The following is a 12616-nucleotide window of genomic DNA, read 5'->3' as shown; positions in this document are numbered from 1 at the left end:
CGAAAAATTTGTCGGGGGATTTTTAAATTTTACTTGTTGACTTACCATTTTCTACATCCAAATATGATTTTCGATTTCCTTTAGCTTGAGCTGTAAGCTTTTCAGTTAATTCCATTTGTCGAACGATTTCTTCTTTGTATTCAGATATTTCACGCCATAATGACGCTTCCATTCCGGTATGATCCAAGACATCTAGTAATTCATCGAATTGTGTGGGAGTTGTATAGTACGATACATCATCCGTTCCCTCTCTTTAAAATTAAATAAATTTTCAAAATTAAAACATTATTTTATGCTTTTTTTTAATATTTGCATTAAAGCCACATTGAAATTTAAACTCATTAAATCTTAGGTTATTTTTGCAATTGTACTCCGGTTTTTGAAATTTCTTAGTATAATGTATAATTAGGCCAAGTCCAAATAAAAATCACGAAAAGCTAGTTTGAATATTATAAAATTATTTATATAAGTTTAAAATCGATTCGAAAAATCCCTGTTCTTATGGAATTATGTGACGAAACTCATTAACCATGCAGCTATGATTTTTGACTGCTAAGCTTTACTAAAGAAAACATTTTCTATATAAATTTTCAAATACCATGAAGGATAGACTAAAATTAATAATTATAGAAAAGGCATAAAATTTACTTACACAAATATACGCCTGGCTAGAAACCAATATTTACGACCATGCCTATCATATCCGAGAATTTCTTGTCGACATAGTAATCCTTGTTTTTCGTGATCAATAACACAATCGACAACACCGCTCACTTTGTGGGCTTTACATATGGAACATTGCCAATCTTCTTCAGGAACATCAACCAATGGCGGATCCACACATTCCAGATGAAATACGGCCGGGCATGTTTCACAGCATAATAAGTCGCCAAGTTTATGGCATACTCGACAGTGATCGTCATAATGAATCGGTACTAGAAAATGTAAAAGACAATTTATAAAAATAAGATATTAGGAAGCGCAAATTAGGTCTCCTTAAAAGGATAACATGTATAAGGACTGCTTATGCATCTCAAATCGAAATAAAGTGAATTTCAGAAACACACTTTGGAAAAGTTGATGGATTTCTCAAGGATCAGAAAACCCTAGAAAATCTTACGTAAGTTTTTTATTTATGTAGGGGATGGGGTCATCTCCAAGGTATTACTGGAATGTTGCGCAGTGCATGCGACAGATCAAACTAGGCCATTCGACTATGCTGGTCTAAAACACAGTTGAGAAAAGTGGTGGAACTCTTGACAAGACACTGTCAATTGAACTATCACCTTGAACATGAGGAACTCTGATGATCCCACTCGTAGGGCCTGTATGGGGGACGGCAAAACCTCCATTCATATTATTTGCACCTACAGAAATCTGCAGGGCATCACATTTTGAATTTTTTGGTCCGAAATCTTGGATCCATCAATTTTGAGCGAGATTCTGACGGAGAGGCTTTGGGTTTTTTGCGTGGCGCACGGTCTTAACCGAATGCTATACCTTCATCTATTTTTAATTACATCTCTTATCCGAAAATATTTCATCTTTAGGCAATAGGTTGTTCTCAAGGAGTCGATTATAAACAGAGGACCCCTTGGTCTAGATGGTAGAGACTCATCAGAGATTTATTGTATATATATTTAAAAGAATTATGGAGCTTTTCACATCGATTTTGAGAAAATGCGACACCATTTTGATAGAATAGTACAAATTAATTACTTCTCAGAAACTATTTTACAAATACCTAGAATTTTAGAATGTTTAAGAGATATTCGCTGACAAAAAAATTTAAATTTCATATCATATTTAGATATTTTATTATTATTTTAAGTACTATAAATTAATTTATCAAATTAAAATATTAATTTTTAGCATATACGAAGGCAAATAAATAAGCTTTCAAATTTCCAATAAAAAATTTGTTTCTTAAGACAGTGAAACAAAAAATGAAGCCTTTTTTGGAATTTTTAAATATAGTCAAATTTTAATTTGCTCGCAGTATAAACAAAATTTAACAAATATACTTTTTGCATGATTGATTTGATTGGGTTATAGCTAGAATAAAATACTCGAATAATAAATAGACTATCGGACACCTATTAAACATTTACGAAAGTTTTTCCTATGCGAACGTTACCAGATCCATATCTGAATCCAATAATATTTTATAAAATACCTCAAATTTGATTCATTGTTTGAAGGACTAATGATATCAAAATATGACCCAGATGAAAAATAATTATTTAGGGGGGGGGGTGTTATATTTGATTTTTTATTATTTTCGAGAAACATACAGCCCTAGAATCTTGAATACTTTTTCTAATTCAACAGCATCAAAATTATGTATATTTTAAAAATTTTAAAACAAAATTCGTCTAATGTGGGACGAAAAATTTCTATTTATTTCGAATTCTACATGGCGGAACATTAATAAGTAACAAATTTTGCTTGGTTATCTATTATACAGCAAAATTTTGGACATGAGGGGAGCATGAGCCTAATATTTCTTAGATTATCCTGAAATTTCAGGTCAAATTCAAGATATCCAAAAGATTTTAATTAAGTCAAACATTTAAATTTTTCTGTATAATAGTTATCCTGAAAGATTTTTTTTAATGTGGATAAAATAGTACACCTAGTATATATTCAAGAAGAAATGATTATGTAAATCGATTACCTTCATTTAATAAATCATCACGAACTGGGTTTGTAGTTAGAAAAAGATCTGTCAAAAATTTTAACACTTTTAAACGATCTTCAACCTGACAAAACGGGTATTCACATGAACTCAATATATTTAAAATGTCCTGATCAAAATTTTTATCACTTTCCACATACGATCGTAAAACTTCAGGCCACGTAATATAATCGATCAAAAACAACGATACATTCACACTATCTTTCTGGTCCAAAGGACCAAAATGCGTCTGTTGTGAATCTTCTTCACGTAAAATCGCTTTTAATAACATTATATGAATTTCGGCTAATAAACTACTTTGATCCTCGCATGTAAGGGCCGCACAAAAATCTTCTAAACGGAATGGAGATAATCGGACTAAATTTCTAAAATGTCTTAACACTTCATAAACACTTAGCGTTTGCATAATTAGGTCTCGAGGTATCAGCAGATCATCGGAAGAACGAGGTAGATCTAACGGTGGAATTTCTATATTTTGTAACCATAGAGGTTCTGGAGTTGGTGCTCTTCCATAAGAACGTCCGTCAGCCCTTCGAGGGGTTCCACTCATCGTACTGAATGAACTAAGTGAAAAATCACTGTCACTCGAAGGATCATCGACTACACTTGCCTCGGATTCGCTATGACTTAATTCTAACTCATTTTCAACATCACTCTTATTATCACTAGACTCATCTCCGAAATCTGAGCCATAATGATACTCCGAATCATGATTCTCAACATTTGGATTATAGCCACGTCGATGATACTGACTTCCAGCTAGCCCACCTCGACGATTACCTTTATCTCGACCTCGAATTCGTGTACTACTTCGACGACTGCCCTCACTACCTTGAGGAGAAGACGTTCTCGAAACTGTCGGAGTACTAGTTTGTGAATCTGAACCTTTATTTAATAAATATTTAGGTTTTTTCATTAAATGATATTGAAACTTTTTTGTTCGATCTGCTACAGCCACTTTTGGTGGCCTTCCACGTTTTTTCACTCCTCTGGCAGACATTTTTGGAGGCTGTCAGAATCAGATGAACACACGTGGGGCCGAACTATGATTTGAAATGATTGTATACAAATACAGATGACACAAGTGCATTAAAAATGATAATATCATGTTTATTTTCCGATGTTTGCGCCATTCTTCGGTTTGGTCACGTGATAAACGAAGTTAAATACATTTTTTTTCACCTATAATTTAATTATCTTATAATTTAATTGTTTTTATCACTTTAAATATCACTTAAATCTTATATTTATTTATAATTAATTATATCGATAAGTATATTCAAAGACGCACAAAATACTCTCTGTACACTGACGCGATTTATGAGCTGAAATTTACAATGCCCAAATCCAGTTGTAAGCTTCAATGCTATTGGTTGATTAGTTCGACGCCATGACAACACATAAATGTGTTTATATTTTTCCTAAATCTCCAGAGCTTTGATTGATTATTTTAATAATTTTTTTCAATATTTTATTCTAAATTACACTTTAATTTTAATTTACTTTAATTATTTATTATTATTATTTATTTTAATTACACTAAAAAAGATATTACACGATGGTCGACCAATCATAAAGCTTCTTCTATATTCTTTTAACTTATAGCCATCACACCAGAGTGCAGTCATGTTGCACCATATATTTTTCATACTATTTTTTTTAGAAATTATCATCAAATATATTTCATTTCGATTTCAAAAACTCTCTTACGATTAAATATTTCCAACACATTCATTTTGAAATGAAAAAACTATTTTTAAATGTTTTTCAAGAAAATAGTATATGCATTTCCGTTTATAAAGGAAGTTCTATCTATATACCAATAATAAAATTTTTAATGCAATATTTTTTAAGCGGCAAAATTTAATCGATTTTAAAAATATTTTTTTAATAAATAAACACTTAAAAATTTTGTACACTATTTATAAATTATTGTTTTGTTTTAAAAAGTAATTAAGTTTTAACTCTTTTCGGTAGTAGCATTTAATAAGGTGTCTCTATAGTCCGAGCTTTATTGGGTACTTTCCAATCACCAAACTGTGGACGTTCATACTAAGAAAAATGACCGAATTTTTGCTTATTCATAAATTCTACTAAGATTTTTTTGCTAAGCCGAACAGTATGTTTTGAAATATTTTAAAATATATAAAATAAATTCTGAGAAGCAAACCGTGCTTTGTTTTAATAAAAAAATGACTAAAAAAGGTACCAATCTTATCAAAATAAAAAGGCACTCCGAAATTTAAAAAAATAAATTCCTGGAAGATCCCCTTCTTCTATAAAATTACCAACCCGTGATTTTCGATATTTGACCTGTTGAATTGATCATATTATATTATTGCTTCTTCCCTAGCATAACATGAAATTTTATTTACCCCAAAAACAAACAAACAAATTTTCGAAATAGATTTATCGTTATTTTTCATGGAAAATTTGATGATATCAAACGCAATAATTTTTAAATATCAAATTATTAATATTTTTATTTTTTCAAAAATAAAAAATAGAATTTAGAATTATAATTGAAAACAAAAATAATTAAAAAATTTGACATTAAAAAAATTAATCTTGTTTTTAAAAGGTATACAATTATAATTGCATAATACGTCAGAAATTTATTTAGAAAACAAGTGAAAACAAACAATTGACTGAGTTAATTGTTGAAATACCATGTATAGTCAGTGTTGATTTCTTTATCACATTACATATAGCAACATGTGACACATACATAACTGATAATCAAGTATAGTACATATTATAAAATTTCCGCCCTAATTGTCGCCCTCACGGGTAAACAGTGATGTTTACGAAAAAATGTTTCAAAATAAAGTTGTTTAATTTTTAATAAGGAATATTTTTTACATTTAAATTTTTGTTCTATCTCTAACGGTTTACAAGATGGGTCCTACGGACCCATGGCCCAATTGACCCATGTTGCTCATTTACGAACTTGACCTCACTTTTTACGTCCTAAGCACGCTGTAAAAATTTCAGCTTGATATCTCTTTTCGTTTTTGAGTAATCGTGACCACAGACGGACGGACGGACGGACGGACGGCCGGACGGACGGACAACCGGAAATGGATTAATTAGGTAATTTTATGAACACCTATACCAATTTTTTTTTTGTAGCATCAATATTTTTGGGCGTTACAAACTTGGGACTAAACTTATAATACTATGTATATTTCATATATACATGGTATAAAAATAAATAAATAGAATGAAAAATGAAAGACAGTGATTAAAAGCCTTGCTGTGTTGTGCACAACTGTGTAACCTAAGTGCTAGTTTCAGACATAATGGAAATAGCCTCCAAGAGAATTAAAGTGTATTCAAATAAGGAAAGATGTCGGAATTGGTCGGGCAAAATGTTGGCAAATGACTACTGTGCATAAAAATCATAACAGATTTTAAAAAAATTTGAAAATTAAAATAAGTGAAAAGTAAAGGAAATTCATCTAAAATAAACATAAAAATGACAAAAGTTTTAAATATGTATCAATTAAAACCGATAATCGATTCATCTGTGACAGTTTCTGAACCAAAGTGCATGTATAAAATGAAAAATATTCACGAGTCCATTAACCACGTTCAAACATCACAAGTTTTGGATATTTCCGATAAGGTTAACAAGTTTTTAAAGGTTTCATTTCAATTTCAAATTATATTATAAAATTTAACGCCAATTGCTTAAAATATTGAAAAATAGTTTTGTACTTACTTTTTTTCGCACTTAGCTTGAAATATTTTTTTTTGAGTAATTTTTTTTTCACAAATGTCCTGTTAACACCATTACTAATAAAGAACTTCTGAATAATTCTTTAATGGATGCTCGTAAATTTTTTGCCTTTGCCCTCTAGGGTGCATACTGATTAACAATTTTTTGTAATAAATATACCGTTGATTCATATCCGAAAATTATTCGAATCCAAAACGCTATTTTAATAAATAAAAATTAACGATATCGAATTAATAATTGTAAAATTAATTTCGTATTAGACCCAACAAATAATATTACCTGAGATGGCTGAATTAGAAGAACGACAAAAGAAAATACTTGAACAGTTGGAATTATTGAAAAATCAAATGCATAATTTACGATCGGAATTAAAAATAACACCAAAAAATTGTGAAGCTAATTTACAAAATTCTCAAGCTAATATCGCACAAGTGAAGTTTCAAAATGTAAAGTATATTTTAACAAAAAATTTAATTGTTTATGCAAAATAAAATAATTTCGTATGAAACAAAAATTGTTGTTTTTCAGACATCGAATTTAGAGAAAATTGCATTAAAAATTCATCCAAATTATATACCATTTTATTTGTTAGATGTACAAAATTTATGGAAAGGTTTTATTGATGTCATTTTTGATGTACACGTGCATTCATCAGTGAAAAATTTGCCAGAAGCTAATCGAAATTTTGCGAAACTATTAACGAATACTAATGAAAATTCAAATTTACCACAATTACGTGTTACTATCATTTGGAAAGAAGGTAAGAATTTTTTACTTGATCAAAATTAAACAAATTTTTAAGCATATTTATTATAAGCGGGGAGTCCGTGACAGTAAAACTGCATTTAGACGGATTTAGAAATTTCGCATATGAATCTATGCTATTTAACGATAGGTACAATATGGACTAATTGTGTTAAGGTTTATCTTTGCAGGAATATTATTTATATTTTTAATAATTACAATTATTTTGCACTTTCATGGAAATTAATTTGTAAGAGATCATTTTATTGCAAATTTTATCTATTTTCAGAAAAATTTGGTGTATCAACTCTTGTCGTGGCAGAAAGGCCTGTCAAACCGATTTTTAATATATAAAGCCAATAAAATTTTACTCTTATCGCAAACTTACTTTTATTTTTATTTGTTCGTTTTAAGTTCTACGTTTATTATAACAATTTTTGTTATGATCGTTAGAGAGAAATTAAAGAGAATTGACAAAAATAATCCTGCACTCGGAATTGAACCCGGACCTCTTAGATTCATGTCAATTCGGCCATACGAGCTCTAGACATTGAGTGTAATTTTTTTTAAACCATTGCATTTTTATTTTTGCTGAATGTTATTACTTAGAGATACTTTTTCTTTTTTTTTTTTTTAATAATTACTACTCATCCAAGATTCATTGATTATTTTGAGTATTACAAAACAATTTCTTTCACCCTTAACCCCAAAAGTGTTGGATATGAATTGCAAGAAATAATTAAATTGATAATAAATACAGTATGTCCCACAAAAAATAGCCTTTTAACTCTCTCGCAACTTATTATGTATCACATATATCTTTTTTTAGACAAAACTAAATGACATATTATTTTAAAACTCATACAAGATTATTTCAGATATAGTTATTTTAAACACGCTGTATAAATATAAAGAGTGATTCGATTTAAGTTAGTTATAATTTTATTAGTCGAATATTAAGTAAAATTGATTAAACATGAAAAATGATGTCAACCAAATGACCGCCTCTGGGGGATAACAAAGACTCAAAAAATGGCAAGTCCGAATGAATATTTTCGGGTGTTCCGTTACGGTATCAATCACAGAAGCAATATTCTCGGCTGAATTATTTGCGCACATTTTCCTCGACAATTTACACAATGTTACGAATTTTTCTTCTAATCACAGTTCTTCCTGAATATGTTTAAGTGTTTAAGGATCCAGCTTTAATTAATCGATTAATATCGCAAATAGGCTTGGACAGTAGTCGCAGGTTTCTAATTTACAGAGTTGTAAAACATATGAAACTGGAATTAGATCACCCTTTGTTTAAAATTTTGTTTTCAACGGAATTCAATGTTATTACTAAGCACTTTTTTTTTCAATAACAAATTTATTAAGAGATAATTTTAAATGAGTTTTTTTTTTTTTTCGTGTGCTGATAACAAATAAATTAAAGAAAGGCTGCTTCCGAAACTTAAACATGTGAAAAAATTTGTTTTGACTCACAGGCCAACTACTACACTTTAAACGTAAAAAAGGCGTCTTTAAGATCTTATCAACTGAAGTATTTAAGACTTAGAAATTAAATATTGAATTTAAGAAAAAAATAGATCGCAAAAATTTCTGTAATAGTGTCCCCTTTTTGAATGCAAGGGTTAAAAATTTCAGAACCTAACCAACTTCTCTATAGCCGACAAACTCAACCCTACCCATTCGTAATTACAACAATACTCCGGGTCAATAAAATTTTTGATTTATTTTTTTTCGATTACCTTAAATATTATGTACTTTCTAGGTGAACCGACGAACTTCGTACCGCCTAACAGTCAATGAATGTCTTGTGGGCAATTTAAATTTTAAAAACAAAGACTACCGCGCTATGGCCTTTAATTTCCCTGCCCTTACTTGTCTCACCCTTTGTTCACAATTTCATATAGGCGAATGATTTTTGTACAAACCTCGCTCTTTAGCAGGGGTTGTGGTAAGAGGGTAACAAATACTTTACGACCTATTCTCATACCTACCAAATATGCAAAGAAAAATATCATTAAAATCGGTCGAACCGTTTCGGAAGAGTTTGACTCCTGTTCACGAGATTTTTATATTTTAGATTTTGTTTTAAGCTTCTAGTAGACTATTTTAATCGAGAATGGGAAAAATCATACAAGATTTAACAAAAATACATTAAAAAATTTTCTAAATTCTTTGTTTAATTTGCAAATGAAATCTTCTAGAAAATTTTCAGGTTCTGGAAGAAGCATTTAGGGATATTTAGGGATGTTTGGAAATTCATTGAGAATTTTAATAGAAGCTCAAATAAGCTCTCTTCCTCTTTAGGTTGATAAGACAGTACATTTAAATTTTTTTTTAAACAGAAATTGTCTTTTTTTGTTATCGCTAGTGATTTAGATCTAGCAAACAACTTCTCCAAAAGCAAAATGAATATTCAAGAGATAAATAAATTTTGTTTATTTGGTTTCAGTACAAAATGTTGCAGAATTAGTGGTATCAGCATTACTTGAACCAATAATTGGTGATACGAATATATTACGATATTTAGCACGAATTGAAAATTCACAAAAATTAATTTATGAAGAAAATCAAAATCAATTTGAAATCAAATCAATACATATTGATAACGTTTTAGATATTTGTTATCGTTTAAGTCATCGACAATGCTCTTCGAAAAGTAAAAGACAAGAGTTACTACATCTAGTCGATAATAAATTAGGTAAATCCAATACTATTCTTATATTTTTTTTAAGTTTGTCTACAATTCGTAAATCTATTATTAGTAAATCTGAAAACCCTGGAAAAAATTGGTTTAAAAATTGAAAATTTTTAACCAAAGTATATTTCCAAACGACGAAATCCTGCAGAGCTTTAGATGGGTGAAAAATAATAATCTTAATGAGTAGTAAACTCAAATGAAACTTTTAAAATTATGAAGCTCGAAATGTAGGAAATGCCGCCATCGGATTCAGTTTCATAACTATGAAATTTTAGATAATCCAAATCGCAGAATCCGAAACGGAAATCTTTCAGATTTTCTGGACCTTTCTGAACTGAAAGATATTAGGTCAATTTTTGAGCATTTTCAGAACACTTATATAAAATAATTGATCTAAGAATTGAAGCAAATTTAGAGTTTAATTTGATTTTGTGTAGAATTCTGATTGATTGTCTTTTTGATAATAATCTTTATAGGTAAATCACAATGGTTAGCTGGTACGGATTCCTTATCAATTGCTGATATAGCTTTACATTCAGTTATACAACAATTAAATTTATCTAATTTATTGAATGTTAATCTATCGAATTGGTTAAAACGTTATCAACAACTTAATAAACGAAATTAAAATGTTTTTTTGTTCTGAAAAATTGTGTTTTATTTTTCAAGTACATTATTATTAAGATCTATCGCACTATGTCTCACAGAGAAATGTGCACCGAAAAAAAAATTTGCATCCACGAGTTTTGTAAATAGAAAACCACCTTTTTCATTTTTAGAAAAAATACACTCATAGATAAAATTAACAATCTAACTTTATCAAGAATGATCGTATCGAAATAAAAATAAAATTTAATTAGCATTTTTAAGGTGAGTTTAGGCGAGTACGAGCGCCAGGGTAATTTTGGTTAAAAGGCTTGATTTGTGTGAAGTTGGGCTAAGTCTAAATCAATTCTGAAAATTAAGTGGTGGGCACATTTAACATTGATTCTATGGTAAAACGGTATATGATATGTTTTCATAGATTTCATCAAAAACTAGTCGGTGGAAATTAAAAAAAAAAAAAAAAATATTTAAATTAAAGTTAAAACTTTAATAAATTATGACAAAAAAAAACACTTTGTGTCCGACTAATTAAGGATATATGAGCACGGTAGTGGGGCACAAATTAAAAAAATAAATTTTTTTAATTTTGATGGTTAATTATGTTATAACTTGACAATATAAGACGAAAAGTAAGAATACAATCTTTCGATATCTGAAGTAATTTTCAAAATATCGAAAATTGATAATTTTTGTTTAAATATTTAGCTTTTGATATTTCGAAAACCAAGGCAGATATCGAAAAATAGTATTCTTATTTTTCGTCTACATTCATGAAGTTATAATAAAATTCATCACAAAGTTGAAAATAAGGTACAAATAATTTCAACCGTAAATTAAAAATTGCTTTGGCGCTCGTACTACCTTAAGTTGGCAATTGTTCGTTTTCATTCAAATAATCAATGGATTCCGAAAAAAGTAAAAATCGTAATTGTCTATATTTTAAACATAGGAAAAGTTTTATAGTGTATTCATTTTCTGCTGGAAGGGATAGATTGGAAACCTACGAAATCTGAACACGTATAAATCGTTACGAATCTGTGCCGTGATCCGTAAAAGTTATTATTATCACTACTTCTTATGTCCTTCTAAATTCTTTCGTCAGTTAATATTGTTAGAAAAGTACGAATCCTGAAAGGGAAATCAGGAAATGGCTCTCTAAAAAAGAATCAAACTTTGATATCATAGGCAGTCGGGTAGTTGGATACAGATGGTATGTATAATTTGAATTTGTTTATAATTATTTTAATTCTAGAATGAAAAAAATTTGCTGTGGATTAAGAAGAAAAAAACAATACTTGCTGAAAATTCAGAATAATCGAAAACTTCTTTCCTAAGTCTACTTTGTACAGTTGAAGGTAATAGCAACGTATTTGGAATGATCACATCCGAATTATTTCAACAAAAAGAAAAGAGTTCACTCCAGTATGACTTCGTTTATGTGTTTTACATAAAATTAACATAACCAAAGTCATACTGAAAAGAATTCTTTTTCAGTTCGTCACAATTATTTAGTTTTCTTTTTCCATTTCTAGTATACGGTAAGGTTTATCATTGTATTATATGTACGGACCAAGAGATCGTTTTGCAGTTTTGATTTTGTCTATGCGGACGAAAATTTTCGTGAATTTTTTATCTTTCTAGCTAAGATATTTATAAAATTCTTCGTTAGATTTTTTACGTAATAGTCCGTCGTATAGCAACCTTTTGCAAAGAACTGAAAATTTCCAATTGTTGGACCTTGTAATGATGTAAATCTGGATTTTTTCGAGTTTTTTGTATTTTTGTTTTGTAATGCTTTAGGTTTTGAAAAAAAAAACCGTTCTCACTATCCGAAAATACATAAAAAAACCTGCAATTTAAAAAAAAATTAGTTAAAATCTGATGATTTGCAGCTGTACGAGGTATAGCCTCAAAATTGAGGCTATGCATCGGGCTAAAATTGATCACACTTTTTTATGATCATAAGTTACATCTTTTTCCAGAATTTTAACTCAATTCCTTCATTTTTTGAAAAAGCTATTAGAGAAAGTTAAAAATATGATTACCGCGGTTTTCTTGAGATTTTGAGATTATTTTGCTATGTTCTAAGTTCGATAACAGACAAGGTCGATGC

At 29.4% G+C, this 12616-nt stretch overlaps 2 protein-coding genes across 3 annotated transcripts in view; one reads left to right on the top strand and one right to left on the bottom strand.

Annotated features, from left to right (window-relative positions):
* The window catches only part of LOC123296609 (nucleosome-remodeling factor subunit NURF301), a gene marked incomplete at its 3' end in the record, with an annotated part of 33680 nt that extends 29578 nt beyond the window's left edge, over positions 1-4102 (bottom strand). Inside the window, exons 1-3 of the mRNA XM_044878154.1 lie at positions 2678-4102; positions 653-935; positions 46-251 (exon numbers count right to left, since the gene is read on the bottom strand). Coding sequence (XP_044734089.1) covers positions 46-251; positions 653-935; positions 2678-3698 — 1510 coding nt within the window. The remainder of the gene's footprint in view (positions 1-45; positions 252-652; positions 936-2677) is intronic.
* Positions 4103-6010: 1908 nt separating this feature from the next.
* LOC123295507 (probable aminoacyl tRNA synthase complex-interacting multifunctional protein 2) lies at positions 6011-10547 on the top strand. 2 transcript variants are annotated; one of them, XM_044876881.1, is made up of 5 exons: positions 6011-6344; positions 6701-6886; positions 6969-7200; positions 9649-9897; positions 10374-10547. In XM_044876881.1, exons 1-5 carry the CDS (start codon positions 6177-6179, stop codon positions 10523-10525), a joined length of 987 nt encoding a protein of 328 aa, XP_044732816.1. In that variant the 5' UTR covers positions 6011-6176; the 3' UTR covers positions 10526-10547. The 2 variants fall into 2 exon arrangements, with proteins under 2 accessions (XP_044732816.1, XP_044732817.1); XM_044876882.1 differs by having other exon boundaries at positions 6020-6326.
* The last annotated feature ends 2069 nt before the right edge of the window (positions 10548-12616 follow it).

The sequence above is a fragment of the Chrysoperla carnea genome, chromosome 3, assembly GCF_905475395.1.
Source record: "Chrysoperla carnea chromosome 3, inChrCarn1.1, whole genome shotgun sequence".
NCBI lineage: Eukaryota > Metazoa > Arthropoda > Insecta > Neuroptera > Chrysopidae > Chrysoperla > Chrysoperla carnea.
This window is presented reverse-complemented; position numbering and strand designations above follow the sequence as displayed.

What these genes read in the sequence shown, in the direction of transcription:
- LOC123295507 (XM_044876881.1), top strand. Translation starts at nt 6,177, where the DNA reads ATGACAAAAGTTTTAAATATGTATCAATTAAAACCGATAATCGATTCA. An exon ending in AGGTTAACAAGTTTTTAAAG is followed by an intron (nt 6,345 to 6,700) that starts GTTTCATTTCAA and finishes ATTTCGTATTAG; the next exon opens with ACCCAACAAATAATATTACC. An exon ending in CACAAGTGAAGTTTCAAAAT is followed by an intron (nt 6,887 to 6,968) that starts GTAAAGTATATT and finishes GTTGTTTTTCAG; the next exon opens with ACATCGAATTTAGAGAAAAT.